This window comes from Eptatretus burgeri, chromosome 14 (genome assembly GCF_056783735.1).
Source record: "Eptatretus burgeri isolate ZD-2024b chromosome 14, Ebu_testis_v1, whole genome shotgun sequence".
Lineage (NCBI taxonomy): Eukaryota > Metazoa > Chordata > Myxini > Myxiniformes > Myxinidae > Eptatretus > Eptatretus burgeri.
Genome location: NC_140974.1, coordinates 27,203,473 through 27,221,688, shown reverse-complemented (window position 1 = coordinate 27,221,688; position 18,216 = coordinate 27,203,473). Strand labels below are relative to the sequence as shown.

At 43.8% G+C, this 18,216-nt stretch overlaps 1 protein-coding gene across 3 annotated transcripts in view; it reads left to right on the top strand.

Moving 5' to 3' along the window:
* The window catches only part of LOC147012851 (plastin-2-like), a 52,424-nt gene that overhangs the window by 22,662 nt on the left and 11,546 nt on the right, over window positions 1-18,216 (top strand). For all 3 annotated transcript variants that reach the window (XM_085854138.1, XM_085854137.1, XM_085854139.1), the window contains exons 5-11: window positions 8,472-8,604; window positions 10,590-10,671; window positions 11,129-11,294; window positions 11,570-11,712; window positions 12,054-12,149; window positions 12,752-12,947; window positions 15,276-15,354. In XM_085854138.1, coding sequence (XP_085710264.1) covers window positions 8,472-8,604; window positions 10,590-10,671; window positions 11,129-11,294; window positions 11,570-11,712; window positions 12,054-12,149; window positions 12,752-12,947; window positions 15,276-15,354 — 895 coding nt within the window. The remainder of the gene's footprint in view (window positions 1-8,471; window positions 8,605-10,589; window positions 10,672-11,128; window positions 11,295-11,569; window positions 11,713-12,053; window positions 12,150-12,751; window positions 12,948-15,275; window positions 15,355-18,216) is intronic.

The following is an 18,216-nucleotide window of genomic DNA, read 5'->3' as shown; positions in this document are numbered from 1 at the left end:
TCACACCGGGAGACGCGGCTGCGTGCTCCCGCATGCCAACCGACATCTCCCTCACATACCGCTCTCTCACACACACGGTCTCCCTTGCACTCAGCGACCTTGCACACGGCCGTTCACTCACGCATGCGGGGGCACTCACCCGCGGTGCCTCATCCACACACCGTGCCCCACTCAAACACGCGGGGGCACTCAACCGCGGTGCCTCATCCACACTGGCCGTTTCATCCACACACACGGTGCCTCATCCACACACGCGGGGGCACTCAACCGCGGTTCCTCATCCACACTGGCCGTTTCATCCACACACACGGCCTCACTCACACACGGTGCCTCATCCACACACGCGGGGGCACTCACCCGCGGTGCCTCATCCACACCCGGCGTGCTGGGAAGCACGTACTCCGGCACAATCGCCACCACACCACTCACACACGGGGTCGCTTCCACACACGGGGACGCACTCACACCTTGCACCACACACACAGGGACAACCACACTGGGGATTTGTGTCCCCACAAGGGTCTCCGGGGCCTCTATACCCCCCAAGCTCTCCATGCACCTGTCCACAGCACTCGTCCCCTCAACCTCGCAAAACACGACCGAACTCACCTGGTCGTGACTCGCCTCAAGGGGGCATACTCCCTCCCCTCGTTCCTGGAGGAGGCCATCCAGCTGCTCGCACTGGGTCTCTACACGCTCCGCGAGCTCAACCCCATTGTCCTCCACCACCTGTGTGTGTGTGTGTGTGCGCGTCACTTACCCCGTCTTCATCGTGTTGTCTCTCCTCTATTTTTTCTGTCTCCCGTGTCTCTATACATTTATAAGTTTCTGTCGTCGTCACCTCGTGTCTCGTCTCACACGTTTTGGTCTCCCCATTTAATTTTTCCCTTTCGGTCACCGTCGATTCTTCTGTCACGACCCTCGCCCAACACGCCCCCCGAATTATTTTTTTACCCGCCTCCACCGCGGGCCTGTCAGCCGTTGCACCCCCTTCCAGCTCGTTTGCTCCCACACGTGGAGTCGCCATTCCCAGCTCCCTGGTCACGGCCTTCATGCCCGCCTGCAGGCATCGGCCCATGTTCTGCGTCTCACCCCGTAGTTCTTTCATTTCTTTTTTCATTTGCTTGCCCATGCTTTTCATTTCGTTTATAAATTCATTTGCGTTTGCATCCATCTTTTTGTTCATTTGTTGTGTATTCGCATCCATCTTTTGTGTATTCGCATCCATCTTTTCGTTCATTTTCGCCAGCATGGTGAATAGCTGGGCTATGTCGGGTGCGCTTGAGTGAGCCGTTTCGGCAGGGGTTGGGGAAGGGTTTTGGTGGAGAGGGGGGGGAGGTGTCATACACCGCGGCCGCTGCCGCACCCATTTCGGGCTCTGGGTTCAGTTGGGGGAGTTCATGGTCCTGCACGGGCATTCCATCCTGGGCCATGGATCCTACACATTCTACATCCATTTCTAATACCCCCGGCTCCCGCTCGCCTTGAGACGCCATCTTGCTTCTCTTAAAGGGTTAATTTCGCTCGCTCGTAATTTGGAGGGAATCGGGGGTCGCTTCTCTCACCCCTGGACCGATTCCCGTGAATTTAGCCGGAGACAGGAGAGCCCGTTTTCCTGTTCTCCGATACCAGTGCCGAGAGGAGGGCGATGGATTTGTATCGCACGACCTGACACCAGTGTTGCGGATTCGCGCCCGCCGGCGTGCTGACGGCCACGTAACTCGAATCGCGGCACGTCGCCCACCGGACGGACAATCCAGTCGTGACCCTCTCGGACTAACGCCGGGAACCAGTCACGGGTGGACCTTTCGGTCTCACCGCGATCGAGCCAATCAGCCCCCGCGTGGGATAGGGTTCCTCGCCAAATTCGACCTACCTAAGTACCCACGCGGAGGGTAGACCGGGCGATCGCACCTCGCCGCAGGTCGACTTCGGACACGGGCCACTTAAGCGACCCGTTCCGTACTATCGGGATAACCGAGCGGTGTTATCGTCGACCTCGACGGTTCGATTAATTATCGGGCGTATTCAGCCCACTACCAACCCTTTACGTGAAGCAAGATGAGGATTCAATGAAGGAAATGACGAAGCGAAGCGGGAAACAGTTCAACACAAAGCACATTTATTCGCGACGAACGGAAAGCACACATATACAATTCCACCAAATGCACACAGAAAAGAAAAAAACACAATGCAATTTACACAAAAAGCAAATGTAAAAGCGAAGACACAATGCAGAGCTAATACCGACTACCGAGCACACGGCAACAATTATACAATTTTACTTCACAGACGGCGCCGACAACACATACCCAAAACCAAGGAAAGAATACCCTCAAGGATGAGGCGGGCCTGAGGCCGAGACCGGGTCGGGCCTACCCGTCTGGTGATGAGACGCGGAGCGGCGATGGTGCCTCAACTCCGCGGGCCTCGCGGACAGTGTCTGGTAGGGGGTGGGAAAGGGGCCCCCTTGGTCGCACTATCTCAGCGCGGGGGGAAACAGGAGGGGGTTGCTGATGCTCGGGGTATAGAGGATTTTTATTGTCCCGCGACGAGCGTCTCCACCTCGGCCAGGTCGCGCTGTCGGCCTCCCTGGGGTGCAGCTCCCTGCACGACGCGAGCACCCCCTCGTCTGCCCTCGCCGCCTCTCCACAGCTCCGTTCCCTCCGTTCCGACTCCAACGCACACGACGACCAGCTCCTTCTTGCCAACTCCACCGCCCGCGAAGTCTTGACTCTCTGTTCCCTCTCGACTCTCCTACTCTCTTACTCTCTGGACTGACGAACACGGTCGCTTTTTATCAGCCCCGTAGCTTCGTCCTCTCATCTTTGACCCCTCCCTTCGACCTTTCACCTCGCTCCCCATTGGCCCGAGAAAAAGTGGGCGTGAATGCTTTTTGATCCATAAATTTGCATATATCGATCGCCCTCCAACGCCCTGGAGGCGGGGCCAAATCGCCCCTCGCTCACCGATTGGACGGCAAAAAGTGGGCGTGTGTCGTTTTTGATCCGTTTTTGAAGCACAAAATCCATGATTTTGTACACGCTGTTCGGCGCGCGCCCTGCACGAGTCCAACACCGGTACCCACAGGCGGCGCAAGAACGGTGGCGATGCGACGGTTGCGAGGTGTGACGTGAAGGTCGTGGCGGTTGTGGTGAAGCGGCGTTGTGGTTGGTGGTTGATGTTGTGGTTGTGGTGGTAATCATGGCGGTTGGTCCAAATTAAAGATAGTAAAAGAAAAACGGCTATCCTGAAGAGTCGCAGCACGCATAAATGACATGTATTCCCACTAGACAACGGGTTTGGGCCTAACTACACATGTACTTACCGAGATACCTCACCTAAGGGACCTGAATGGTGGTTTGCGAATTTGGTAACCACAACAGTATGTAATGCAATTAATGCAACAAATGGGGGTAGGGACAAGACACGAGCAAATAAAAGATCGGCAGCCATATCTATTTATTATGTACACAATCAATTAATCACAATTCTACTTAGCGGACACGGCGCCACAACTTCCATACAAAGAAAACCCCAGGAAAGGAAAGGGTAGAGAACAGGACCCGTAGGCCTTTAATGTTTCCGCGGAGCTGTGGAGACCGCAGGAGCTCCGCGAGACCAAGCAGATTACCTGCCACCCTCGTGCTGACTCGCTGGACGACCCTCGATGTCTCGCCGTCAACACGGCTGCTGGTGTGATGGCGACTCGGTTGGTCCAGGCCTTGCCCTGCGGCCTGGTCGATCAGGCCTATCCGTCAACGCCTCAGAGGAACGAACGGGCCTTTGCTCTTTCAAGAGTTGATGCTCTTTTACGAGCCCGCCCATTCCTCGGCGTTTGCTCAGACCGTTCTGTCGCTGGCTGGCGACTTCTCTCCAGCCGTCTCCACCGACCCGCAGTTCGGCGCGGTACTGCAGGCTTGGCTGTGCTCCAGGCTTCGCTGCACTCCGATGACCCCGACTGACCTTCACTGGACTTGAACCTTGGTGCTCTCCACCCCGACTCCAGCTCGACTCCAGACAGACTGCTCGCTTGGCATTCCAGCGCGCCTTTTTATGGAGTCTGGGGGGTGAGTTTGATCTTCCACCTTCAACCTTTCATCCCCCGCTGGCTCCGCCCCTTTTGGCATTTTGATCTGATCTCGTCGTGAAACACGAACATGCGCGGACGTTGTAGGAATCATCCTTACCACGTGCAGACGTTGTGGAAATCATCGGCTCTGCCCCAATGAGGGAGTCCCCGCGTCTGTCGCGGAGATGCTGTTCGTTGGGATTCGCCGTGGCTGGCGAAAAGATGGCGGCGCAATGGAGATGAAGGTGAAGCGATGTTGTTCGTTTGTGGAGATGTTGTTGAGGAGATGGTGAGATGTCGTGGTTGGTGCTGTGGTGGGGATGGCGTGGTTGTTGAGATGTGGTTGTGGTTGTTGAGATGCGGTTGTTCCAAAATAAAGATAGCAAAAGAATAATACTACCTCAAAGATCACAGCCCGGCTACACCAATAAATCCCTTTAGATATCGGTGGGGAAATCTAATCTGAACACACACTTATCGACATAACTGATCTCTGGGAAACCTGAATGGTGTTCTGTGAATTTCCACAACCGTAACAATAAATATATATATATATATATATATATATATATATATATATATATATATATATATATATATATATATATATATATATATATATATATATATATATATATATATATAGATATGTAGTCACTGCTGATGAGAAACATCCCCATAACATGATGCTGCCACCTCCGTGCTTCACAGTAGGGATGGTGTTCTTTGGGTGATATGCTGTGTTGGGTTTGTGCCAAATGTAATGTTTTGCATTTAAGCCTAAAAGTTCCACTTTGGTTTCGTCAGCCCACAAAACTTTTTGCCAAATGCCTTCAGAATCTCTGGAGTGGTTTTTTGCATTCCTCAAACGGGACTCAAAGTGGGCTTTTTTGAGTCATGGCTTCCTTCTTGCCACCCTACCGTACAGGCCAGACTTGAGTGCTTGTTGTCACATGGACACAATGACTAGTCTTTGCCATAAAGGAATGTAGATCTTTCAAAGTTGCCATTGGACTTTTGGTGGCCTCTCTGATCAGTCTCCTCCTTGCTTGGTCATTCAGTTTGGATGGACAGCCTGATCTAGACAGGGTCTTGGTGGTACCATACGCCTTCCACTTCTTAATGATTGTCTTGACTGTGCTCCAAGGGATTTTAAATACATAAGAATAAGCCGACATTATTGGAAAGAATCTGTTTGTCTGTATATCTGTCTGTGAGCAGAATATCTCAAAAAGTTATGGACGGATTCAGATGTCTATAAATCACAGACTCTTGACTATAAATTAAATATACTGCCTCCGCAGCATCATGTGGAACAAACCGACTAACTCTGACAGGTCCCTGGAACATGGCAATCTAACCTATTTGAAACACAAGGACCATGTTACTCTTACCACAGTCTAGCTATGGACCGTTCCATTCCACGTAACACAATACACATACATAGATATAAGTATGGTGTTGGCCCAACAGTTAAGGTGGCTGGCTTAGGGTCCTGCATTAGAGCCCCTATCGTGCTGTTGAAATAACACCAGGTGGGTTGACTCAGCCTGGCATCCTTCTGAGGTTGGGAAGATGGGCCCTAGCTTACTGGGGTAATAAGCCATTTGAGTATCCTGCATCAAATTGGCAACCTGTCCAGGACTGCACTGCCTAGCCAAATGAAACTACCTTGGCAGCCCTATGTGCCTCACAGCATGAAAGGAATGGTTATATCCATAATACATACATACATACATACATACATACATACATACATACATGCATACAGTGGCCTGCAAAAGTATTTGCCCCCTACCAATAATGCCACATTTAGATGAATTATGAATTATGTAGAAACAACTTTTCAAAATGAACTTTTTTATTCATAACTGAAGAAATCAAACAAAACACTATGATAGTTGAAGAAGGTTACATGGCAGGATTACCTGCGAAACACAAGTACAAATCAAAATTCACTGGTTGTAAAAGTATTCAGCCCCTTATGTCTGTACTTGGTGGAAGAACCTTTTGAAGCAATGACTGCTATGATTGTTTGTGAGTTGATCTCTACCAGCCTTACACAATGAGATGGTGAAATCTTTACCCATTCTTCACGTGAAAATTGCTCTAGTTCTACCAAGTTTGATGGGGATCGTCGATGGGCTGCAATCTTCAAGTCTCCCCATAAATGTTCAATTGGGTTCAAATCAGGACTTTGACTGGGCCACTCAAGAACATTTATTTTCTTCTTATTCAGCCATTCCAGTGTGGCTTGAGCTTTGTGCTTCATATCATTGTCCTGGTGATAATGTGAATCTCTTTCACAGTTTCAGATTCATGGCTGACTCAAGCAGGTTTTCATCAATGATTCTCCTGTAATTTGAACCATGCATTGTCCCTTCGATCGTGACAAGCTTGCCAGTCCTTGCTGGAAAGGAGCCTCATAGCATGATACCACCACCACCATGCTTGTCAGTAGGGATGGTGTTGACTGGGTGATGTGCAGTGTTAGGCTTTGGCCAGACGTAATGCTTTGAATTTCGACCAAAAAGTTAAATTTTTGTCTCGTCTGACCACAAAACGTTTCTCCACATGCCTGCAGTATCATTAAGATACTTTTTGGCAAACTCCATACGAGCTTTTCAATGTGTCTTTTCAGTAATGGCTTCTTCCTTGCCACCTGTCCATAGAGGCCAGCTTTGTGAAGGGAATGAGACATTGTTGATTGATGAACAATGACCCCATCTCAGACATAGAGCCTTGAAGATCTTTCAAAGTCAATGTTGGATTTACAGTGACCCCTCAAACCAGTTTCCTGCTTGCCCTGCTGATGAGTTTGGATGGGTGACCTGATCTGGGTAGGGTGTGGGTGGTATGATACATCTTCCACTTCTTAATGATGGATTTCACCATACTCAAAGGGATAATGAGTCACTTTGAAATTCTCTTATAATCCTCTCCTGAACGGTGCTCTCCTGAATCTCTGTGAGTCCTCCGCAGCTGCAGAACTATCTGTTGCATACCGAACGTCTGGCAGCTTTACATCCAGCAGCTCATCTTATGTTTGTAAATACATTTATGACTCTTTTTCTCACTTTCCCTTCAAAAAGATGTCTTGTACAATCCTGGAATTATCCCTGTTTTTGTTGCTGTTAAAGTGCTGGTTGCTGCTGTTCTTTATAGTAGTTTCTTCTCCGGCCTGGGTGGTAGGTGGCACACCATACCATCTTGCCCTCCATATGGTTGCCTCTTTGTACCACTTGTATTCTACTTCTTCGGTTTACCTAACATATTTATGAATCATTTCAATTCACCTACTTCATGGCCCATCCTACACACAGGCCTGAGATAGCCAGTGAAGAGGTTCATTTTTGGTATACAATGGTCGGGCATGCAGACGAAAGTAATTAAACGACTCCAGGTGGCACTTATTAATTTTGTCTACTACTGTTTCTAGATTTCCCCATCGTCACCTGATTTTTTTGTGATGCTCGATGTTGAATCCATTGTTGTCTGCTTCAAATACCTTGTCCATTGTATATACATCTGCACCTAAAATGACTCGAACCCTCTCAAATAGCTCCTGAGTAGGATGCAGTATTCAGATTCATAATGCAGCACAGAGTATTTGTGCTTCATATACCTTTTCACTCTCAGATTGTTATCCATAAGTATTGCCTTACGTAAGTGCTCAAAACCTCAGAATACCTATTCATTTCGTTTGCTGATGTCATCCAAGGTCAAAAGTATGGAAGTTAGTGTACAGACTCAATTGCACCGTTATTTGCAGGTAAAGGCCTGCTTTGTCTTCCTTAGTTGCTTCTCTTGGAAATACTATGAGCTTAGTGTTGAATATGTTGAGTATGTCGACTGCCAGCACAAAGCTTCCGTTGACTCACCAGGTCTCCTGCATGGCCCTTTCAACATCATGCCGAGTTGTGCCACGTAGTAACAGCAATGTTAGCATTCAGTCAACCGTGTATATTCAGCATTGCATCTGTACTTTTGGACCAGCTTCCCGTCATGCATATACATCAGATTGACTCCCATTCCGAGCTCATCAACTCGTGCACTTCAGTGTTCTACCACAAGACAAACATGCAACTGAACGGACGGGTACCATGCAACACCCATGCCTCAGCCTAGTTATCCGCATCAGTCTCTTCTCAGAGGAGAAATATCTGAGCCTGCATGTTTTTGTGAAAAGATGGCATGAGCTCGATTATTTGATCATTTCAAATTTCATCTTCAATGAGGACAATGCTCTTAATCACAGAGTCCCAATTTCCAGTTCATGAATTTTAGAAAATAGAAATTAATCCTGTTAATAACTAATCATTTTGTACTGATTTAAGACAATCTATTGCCACAAGTGTAATAATGGTTATTAACCTTTCTTATTGAATATGTTCTGCAGTGGAGGAACGTGTGGCCTTCTCTGCATGGATTAACAAAGTTCTTCAAGCAGATCCAGACTGCAACCATTTGTTGCCCATCGATCCCCAAAACAACGATCTCTTCCATGTCCTCATGAACGGAATCATCCTATGGTATGATGACAAATACTGCTTCATTCATGTCCCTTATTGAACTCCTGGTTGAAGTCCCAATCAAATGGAAATCACAAACACATTCTGGATTGCAGCTGATGAAACAGGAGAGCTCATTAACCCTTAGAAGCCATTTCCGCAATAATATGGTCAGAAATGCGCCATAAGGCAGCAAATACGACTTTAATGAATGCCCTAGTAATTCCAAGTGGAGGCTACCATGGCTTGTCCACCATTGGCTGTGAAATATTTGATGTCACCTCCCTAGGTGATTTGGATACACGATGGGCTATAACACACATGTGTCTTCCCATATTTGTTTCGTCTAATTGTGGAAAAGACATGATGACCTCCACAAAATTACTGGGGAATTTATTAAATCATTCGTGTGCAACACATCACTGCTGGTTTGCATTATTGCTGCAGTGCCCGCAGTAGTTTTGGCAGGTATTTGTAATTTGTTCATGGTGCTGGCAATAACTCGCCTACTCTTCTAGAAAAACAAAGTGGGATCTTTAACTTGCACCAACTAATGCTGGCAGACAGGATATTGGTTTACCACCATCGGACGGATGGCACACACATTGATGAATCACCGTGCCTGCAAAACGCACTTTCTTGCAAAGCCGGCAATGAGAGTTTAAAGCTGTGTCGAAGTTAAAACCCAGGCAAGACAGCTTAGAAGCAAGTGAGTGTACCTGTAGATTCTAGACTATCCTACGAGCCAGGAAATTAATTGACGTTCCATTTTCTGCCTTGTGGTTCATTTTTAGCTCACCTGGAACACAGTTCAGGTGTGCTTATGGGATGGTGCATTGTCCGTCTGTCCCGACATCTGTAAACACTTGCAACTTTCTCTCCGAAATTGATGATGGGATTGTGACCAAACATGGCTAAAATGATCTTTGGTGTGGTAGAACTTAAATTTGTTCATGACACCATCCACATCCACATATAAGTAAGTCATTGTAAGGTTTAAAGGTCCCAACAGTTCTTCAATATCAATCTAGTTTGGCCACCATTTTGGATGATAGGAAAACCTTTAATAATCTTCTTCTCTCAAACTGCTCAACCGATGAATGCAAAATATAGTTTGTTAACAACGACCTCATCACTCACGTGGTATGGCAGCCATATTGGATCTTAAAAAAACCTTTTAAAAATCTCCTTCTCTGAAACCACTTAACTGATCAATATGAAACTTTACATATATGACCAACCACACATAGGAAATACAATTTGATAACAATGACCTCATTGGTCACATGGTCTAGCAGCCATATAAGATCAAAGGAAAGCCTTTAAAATTCATCTTCTCTGAAACCTGTTTTTTCCTTCCCTCTCCCGCCCCTCTCGACTCTTGCTCACATTGTACGTTCTGTGTGTGAGCTCTCATACGAGCCTCAACAGTGTATACAAAACAAGAACACTGGACCAATGATTGTGAAACTTAAAATATATGATTGGCTACCAATGGGAACGTTTAATTAGATTAAAGAATATGATCTGAAGTATAATATGGTCACCAGTGATGTCATCATACAGAAAGTGGGCAATATGTTGAAAAATATGGATTATAAACACCTTGGAGTTGCATCTTATTAAATAGAGCGAATTTTGACGCATCAGGAAGTGACACCATCATACCAGAAGTGGGCAATATCTCAGAAACTAAGACTCATAAACAGCAGGGAATTGCATCCCCTACAAATGCAGGTTTGAATTAACTTTGAGCATCATGTCAATACGACCTGAGCTAAAATGTCTATTCCAAATCCAGCTTTTATTTTTTTTACCCTGATCCATCCATCACTCCACTTTTTAGCAACCAGCCAGGTGAGCTACAGGACCATTGGTCCTAGATTTTGGTTTATATAATGATGTAAACTGAAGATTTTGATATTCATATCAGATGTCGTTATCATCAGTTTTTGAAATTTGCCTTTTTTATGAGTTATGATAATTCATATGTCTTTACGTTGCAGCAAAATGGTGAATCTCTCTGTACCCAACACCATCGATGAAAGAGTCATTAACAAAAATAAACTGACTCCTTTTACAATACAGGTGAGACCAAGACTATGATCAGAGTTCAGGATAATGGACAGGTCAAACGAACCCATTTCCTTTCAAGATATTTCTGATATACTTCTGCATTCATTGATTGGTCAACAATGTACGGATTTACTCTGGATGATGATTTTTGCTCGCACAAAATGAACCAGCTTAATGCCCCTTTATAGACGTAATGACTCTTACACCTGTAACCATTACACTGAATTGCACACCGAGATCACAGCCATTGGTTTCATTCATGATCAAATATAATTTGATATATCATTTCATGTCAATTGACAGTTCAATTCATGTACTCCTTGAAACCGAATGGCAACACAATGATTTTTAGAGACATTAAATCCTTCAATATGAATGTTGGTGCATGTGCACCCAATCTTACTGTGTCGGAAGTACAGGTGTAAACTGACACTTCCATCAGGAACTTTTTTTGGAATCTCCTCTCCAGGAAAACCTGAACCTGGCCCTCAATTCTGCCTCGGCTGTAGGATGCCAGGTGGTTAATATTGGTGCTGAGGATCTTCGGGATGGACTACCCCATCTTGTGCTGGGTCTCCTATGGCAGATTATTAAGCTTGGCCTCTTTGCAGACATCAATCTTTCTGATAATGAAGGTATTGCATAACACTGGCCTGGATGTTTTTTTTTTTTCTCTCTTCCGTTCAATCTGGCACCACGTACATTCACGAGGTCTTCATAATCTCGGTCTTCATCATTCCAATGCCATGCAATGTGGTTTTTTTTTTTGGTGTAAATTCTTGTTCCTATCTACATTTCAATGGACGAACCATTCTGCCTTGACCGTCTTAGTCCCTAATCACACCCATTACCACTTCCGAACATCAACGCTTCAAACTGACATCAACTTCATCCTCAAAACTGTGTCTAGCTCTGGTAGCCCTACTCATGGAGGGTGAATGCCTTGAGGACCTGATGAAACTATCTCCAGAAGACCTGCTGATCCGTTGGGTCAATTACCACCTCAACAATTCCGGCGAGGCAGGAATTGGAAACTTCACCACAGATATTCAGGTTAATTTCCATACATGGCATTTATTACATTAAAAGTATGACACCATAGGTTGGTTCGGTTCACAGGTTTCTTATTTTAAAAGATTTTTGTGGGACTTTGTTTTCAATATGGTGGAGGTCTGAATTTCCCAGTTTCAGTTAGGGTTGTTGTTTCTGACAAGAAGAAACAACAGATTGAATTGCATGAAGTTCTCTTCCTTTCTTTTCTTTATTATATTTTTTTTTTTACTCTGGTTCACAAATACATATGGAATTATTGCTGATGCGAGATTTTAATCCATCACCTTCTTTTCTTGGGGAGTACGAGATAGCACAAGATTAATTATTACTTTTTATCTTAGGATTCGAGGGCATACTTTCATTTGTTGAAGGAGATTGCACCACGAGGAGATGGAGAGGGTGAACAACGGATTGATATTGACCTTTCTGGTCTTCAGGTAATCTTTATTTCTTTTTATGACTATCTTTAGATAAAACCTTGACAATCAATTAGGCCAAACCATTGCTTCCACAAATGTGAGGCTTTTTTTTTAGGTTAGGCGGACCCACGTGCCCCAGCTGGATCCACATCCCGTAGTCAGACCCTGTATCTAAATGTTATAAATTCCACTATATATTTGCCATGATCAATGTTTTGTGACCACATTGCATTATCTGAGGTTATTATGTTGATGAGCTGTGTAAATATTATAGTAAAACTTTACCAAAGATATTACATGTTGTAGTTGTGTTATAAACTATTATATGTGACTTAGGAAAGAGCCTTACAGTTCATGTAATCATTGACGAGTTGTATGCTGTCATTTTCTTAAAATTCTGCAAATCTGTACGTGAAAAGGTAAAATATGTAAATTGATATTTAAGAGTGAATAAAAATCACAAAAAAATTAATAATTTAGTTGCATTGCAATTATCTATCTCACTGTAATGCATCATTCAGTTATACTAGTTATTGATCGAGATGCAGAGAAGCACGAGGAGATTTGTGAAGAATATCAATGATATTGAACAGTATTAATTGGTAAGTACCTGAATTCAGGAGAGGGACGAGGAGAGGCGTGCGGAACGGATGCTGCAGCAAGCCGACCGCCTTGGCTGTCGGCAATTTGTCACACCAACCGAGGTAGTGCAAGGGAACTACAAGCTCAACCTCGCATTTGTTGCCAATCTCTTCAACACGTACCCAGCACTTAGTCAGCCATTGGATACTGATCTTGACTGGAGCTTACTTGAAGGTAGGTGTGATTTAAGTATCACCATATAGTAAATATATTGAGTTTATATTGTTTAATTTTTAAAGGTGTGGAACTCTTGGACGTGCTCGACCACAGATAGTGAGATGTCAATGTGCTAACAATAGAGCAGAGAAGAAAATATGGACAAGGAGTACAGACATGTAAATATATAGGATAGGTCAACAGCCAGGACAACAAGATGAGATGTAAACATAGATGCAGCTCAATGATGCAGAAGAGGACGGAGGAGGGAGGGAGAGAGGTAAATGCTGTAAAATTGCAGGGAAGAGAAAGATTAAATTGACTCAGGGAGATGATTCTATGGCTGGGAGAAAAGGTGAAAGCAGTGACAATAAATTTGAAAAGGTGACAACCGATAGGTTTCTGGATAAGACCTGTGAAAAAGGACAGAAAGAGTAGAAGGAGATGTACTCGATAGTGATTTAGTTCAGTTTTTAGCAATCCTGCAGGGGTGCAATTTATATGTCCTAATTTAGTATATTTTTGTTGTTGATGTACCTGTGAAACAATAAATGAAAAGAAAACTAGAAAGCATCTGAAAATGCAAAGCACATCCACTTTGAATTCAGACGTCTTCTTCTTCCGTATGCTAAATGGTACCTTTGACCTTTTAACCGAATTTTTAATTTGACTTCTCCATGTTCTCATAATATAATAAATCTTTGTTGAAAATTTGATGACAAAAGCTCAAATGGTAAAAAAAAAGTTACGGCCTGGAAAGACAGATGGACAGACACACAGACACACAGTAGTGATTGCAAAACCCCATGTACTGCTGCACGGGGGGATGCGATAAAAAAGAGCACGACTCGATGCAGCACCACAAAAGAACACCAGAACAGTTACACGTTGCCATCATGTAATATTTCATATATGAAGGGGTTTTTTTAAACGATTTCGATTCTTGGGTTGGGCTTAGATATAAAACCCATGAGGATAACATTGGCAAAACTACCCTGTGAGCTTGATTTTAAGAAAATACTCCTGCACAGTCAAACGAGCCATCTGGGTGCACAGGAAGCATTCCTAAATATACAAGTAAAAAAAGACATAAAATGTCATAGCCCCTGTTGTTTTAGTAACTTTGCTGTATAAGTTAAAGGGCAAGCCCATATTTCTGTACAACTAAAATGGCCACCAGTCATCAGCCATATTTGATCAGATCGCAAAAATAAAGTGAGCGGCACATGTATGCCATCATGTAGTGTGCTTGTGCTAAGTTTGAACAAAATCGGACCATACATGTCTGAGGATTGGCTGGGGACACATTCAAGTTACAAAATGGCCATCAGTCGGCCATCTTTGATCTAAAGAAAAAATGACGTGCATTTGTAAGCCATCATTCATTCATTATCTGAGTGCCAAGTTTGAACAAGATTAGTAACGTAACTGGAACGTAACAATGAAAAATGACTTCATGGCTTCCCTAACTATTAGTACAGTCATGGAACAGATGACCTTTTGAACTGGCATTTTTGACCTAGTAGCTTGTAATACAATTGTCAATCCTCCCTTACTTATTGTACATACAGTAGTTATCATCTTGAGTGGTGTCACCCGATTGCAATGTACTTGCACAGTATTAATGTAATGTATTATAAATAAGTGATACTTCCACAGTTAAACTTACATAGTATTAAATTAATGTAGTGCTCATTAATGTTCTCAGTAATACATGAATTTTTCCAACGCGTGCACAAATAAAGCAAACACGTGAACTCTGGTAGCCAATCAGTTGCATCCTTCCAGAGAGCAAATCAATGCACGGGATGTTAAAAAGGCCAAGGGGTCATGGGAGCTGGTCTGGACGACATGTTGGAAGCTTGCGCACCTTTACATACAAGCCTTTCTCATCCCTTTCCACGAGTCACTCAACATGTCATTATTAAATAGTGACTTTTGGTTCGACTTCATCAAGATTGTTGAGCGAATTGGATTTCCTTTGTTTGGTTAAACAACCACGACTGCTACAAATGAGTATTCCTTTTCTGCTTGCCATTTCTGATGCCATCCTCCAGCCGCAGCAGCTCAACGCCATTAAATCTTTCTTTCTTCACCAACCGCTGAAGAGACGATGAAGGAGTAATCATCAGCCAGACTTCAGTTACAACACATCATTGCATTGTTAATGTGATTGAGATTTCTCTTGTTCTGGTTTAAGCATCATCATCCTAACGAGCATACGAAAAGGGAATAAACACGACACACAGTATGGGAAAAAAATGGTATCAAGGTTTTAATGCTTTAAATTGTTGAGTTCCTTTCCAGGTATGGGGGAAGTCCCTGTAAACATAATTTCCATTGCAGGTGAGACGCGAGAGGAAAGAACCTTTAGGAATTGGATGAACTCGCTTGGCGTATCACCCTACATTAACCACCTGTACAGGTAACAACATCCTGACTGATCACCCTTACCTCTAGGCTGCTACAATGCCAGCCTCATTTCACCATGAATGGGGATATTCTGTGCTCTGCTTCACTGATATCCCTCCCTGGCTACTTTCTCTAACATCACAGATACTTATCTTGGTGATGCAATCACCGTTTTCATTCAAGCCAGTGCTTTGTGACTGCCATATCCTTGACAAAACGAGTACCAGCTAGCTGGTTGCATGGGCACTGCATCAGTGACACAGCTGCACCTCCAGAAAACTATGCAGCCAAGCAGCCACAGGCTGCTTATGGATAAATAAATAAACCAATGTCACCCTGCCAAAAGGTGACCACGTGTGACTTCTTTAAGGTCACACTGAGGTAAACAGAGCTGCTATCCACCAGGAGCGACTCCAATGAGAATCGTTCTACAGAGTAACCATGAAAATATGCGTTTGCCTCATAACGTCACCAAATGACGTCATAATGTCTCAATCTTGACATATCTAGAAAGCACTCATCGAGGTGTTCAATTTGAGGTACTACACGATATGGTTCCTAAAACTTGAAAATTTGACCTTGGGGTCAAATATGTTTGACCTCAGGGGCTAACCATGAAGGTCAAGGCAAATCGCCACCAAAAAATAATCAGCTGAGCGCCAGACCATGAACTATATTCCCATGAAGTTTGAAGACGATCCGATCAAAATTACCCAAAAAATAAGGGTTTCGTCGACTCCCCTGATTTGCGACAAAGTGACCTTGACGTTTGACCTTGACCTTCAAAATTTTATGCGCTGAAAGGGACCTCTATAGGCCTCTGATATGCGAAGTTACAAAAATTTCCAATGAAACTGTGCTCTGCAGAGTGATTTATACATGATTACAGACCAAAAAAAAAAAAAAACATACAAGCTGACTCACATATCTTGCAAAAACTTCGTTTTGGCAAGATAACAAACCTTCATATCCTTAGCTTATATCTGGAGTATACGGCACGAGCAAAGACCCTTTCCACTTCACTGTGAAGCTCTGTTGGATTATTTGGTTTGAACCTCCGTTTAAAACGAGTGAAATGAAACATTTTGAAAATTTCGAATTATTTTCACTCAGATTTCAACATCACAACAATGTTGTTTAAACTTTCCTTATACAAGATGATGATTGGTCATTCCGGCTACCACCGAGGGTGCTATACGATAAACATTTACATCGAGAGAATTGGAGTCTTCCCCCCACCTTGAACCTCCTCCCCCAGAAATGCCACAATGAGAGAAACCATACTTGGGGTACCCTTGGGCAACATGCAAAATTTGGTTGGATTTGGTTCAGTAGCTTTTTAAAAAATTTTAAGCATATTTAAACAAACAGACAAATAAATGAAAAATCAATCAGAGTGACACTTGGCAAAACGGAATGGGACTCGGTGGACTGCATACCTTTGCCAAGCTGAACAGTTTACATGTTGTATCCCATTGATAGGTCGGATCTGAATCTGGACCTGAAACAAAAATCGAATCGGCTTCTATTTGTCACCTAACCAACTCATCCACCTAGTTTTGTCATAACTCGTCCATAACCTTTTGAGATATTGTGTTGTATATCTTTTTTAGCCCCAGGTCTCAATGGTGAAGAATCACTTTAAAATTATATAACGCTCGTATGCGGATCCAGAATCTGATCTTCATCAAAATTGATTTGATTCTTCCTTGTCACACTCCCAACGTGTCCACCAAGTTTCGTGTGAATCCATCCAGAACCTTTGGAGATATTGTGTTATATATCGTTTTTGGCCCCATCTCTCAATGGTGATGAATCACTTGAAAAATTCTAGTATCCGGATTTGGATCTTCACCACAATTGTGTTGCTGTCCTTGGCCAGTCACCTACATACGCGCAACATTTCAGAACGAATGCTTGAAAACTTTGGCCAGAATTTGTGTGACACACGGACATATGCTACAGACCAACATACTTGGCAAAGAAAAACAAATTTCGCCAAGTAACAAACCAAACAAGCAGTCATAGACTGGTACTTACGAAATCGTCAACTTGACCTCTGACCTTGTCTAATAAAAGCTGTCTCGAGAGAAGGTAGCGACGCAAACCAGAAGTTTATACGATGATTCTGTACCAAACCGTAAAAAAATCGAATGTTTGACCTCACTGTGACCTTGACCTTTGACCGATTTTGACCAAAATCTAATCAGCACTAGCCATTACCCTCCTGAATCACGTGGTATAATTTGACATTGGTAGCTTCTTCCGTTCTCGAGTTATCGTGCCTACAAACAAACACACAAACACACAAACAGATGACGCAAGTCATCAATATACTTACGAAATCTAATAAATATACAAATTCACTTTTATAGTGTAGATACATACAATATAGTACTTATGTAGCAGATTTTTAATTGCCTCCTCTTCCCTTATACACAAAGAGACATCTACCTACTTCACTCACCAAGAAAATCTTGGCCTAATTAGTTGAAAATGCTGTATATTACCAATTTATTCTTTAACTTTGGATCAGCACTCAGGTTATCCTTCCATGTGTGTGAAAACAGGGTGTGCCATTGACCAAATCAAACAGGTGACACATTTATTTGACCACTAAAACCTGTCCATTTCACCTGGAAAGGAAAAACAAGACCAATCCTTACCTCATCCACTAACAATCCTTTCTTTATTTTCTTGTTTCCTCCTTAAAAATAATGGCAAGTTATCTTCTCCTTTTGAATATGTTGGCGCACGCTTGCAGATTGCGACTACCCTGAGGAGCACTCGAGTGACCATGTCCAAGAAGGCAGCAACCACACCATGAGTCACAGCTAGTTGTGGGCTGGATTCCAAGCAGTTGGATAAAACAGAG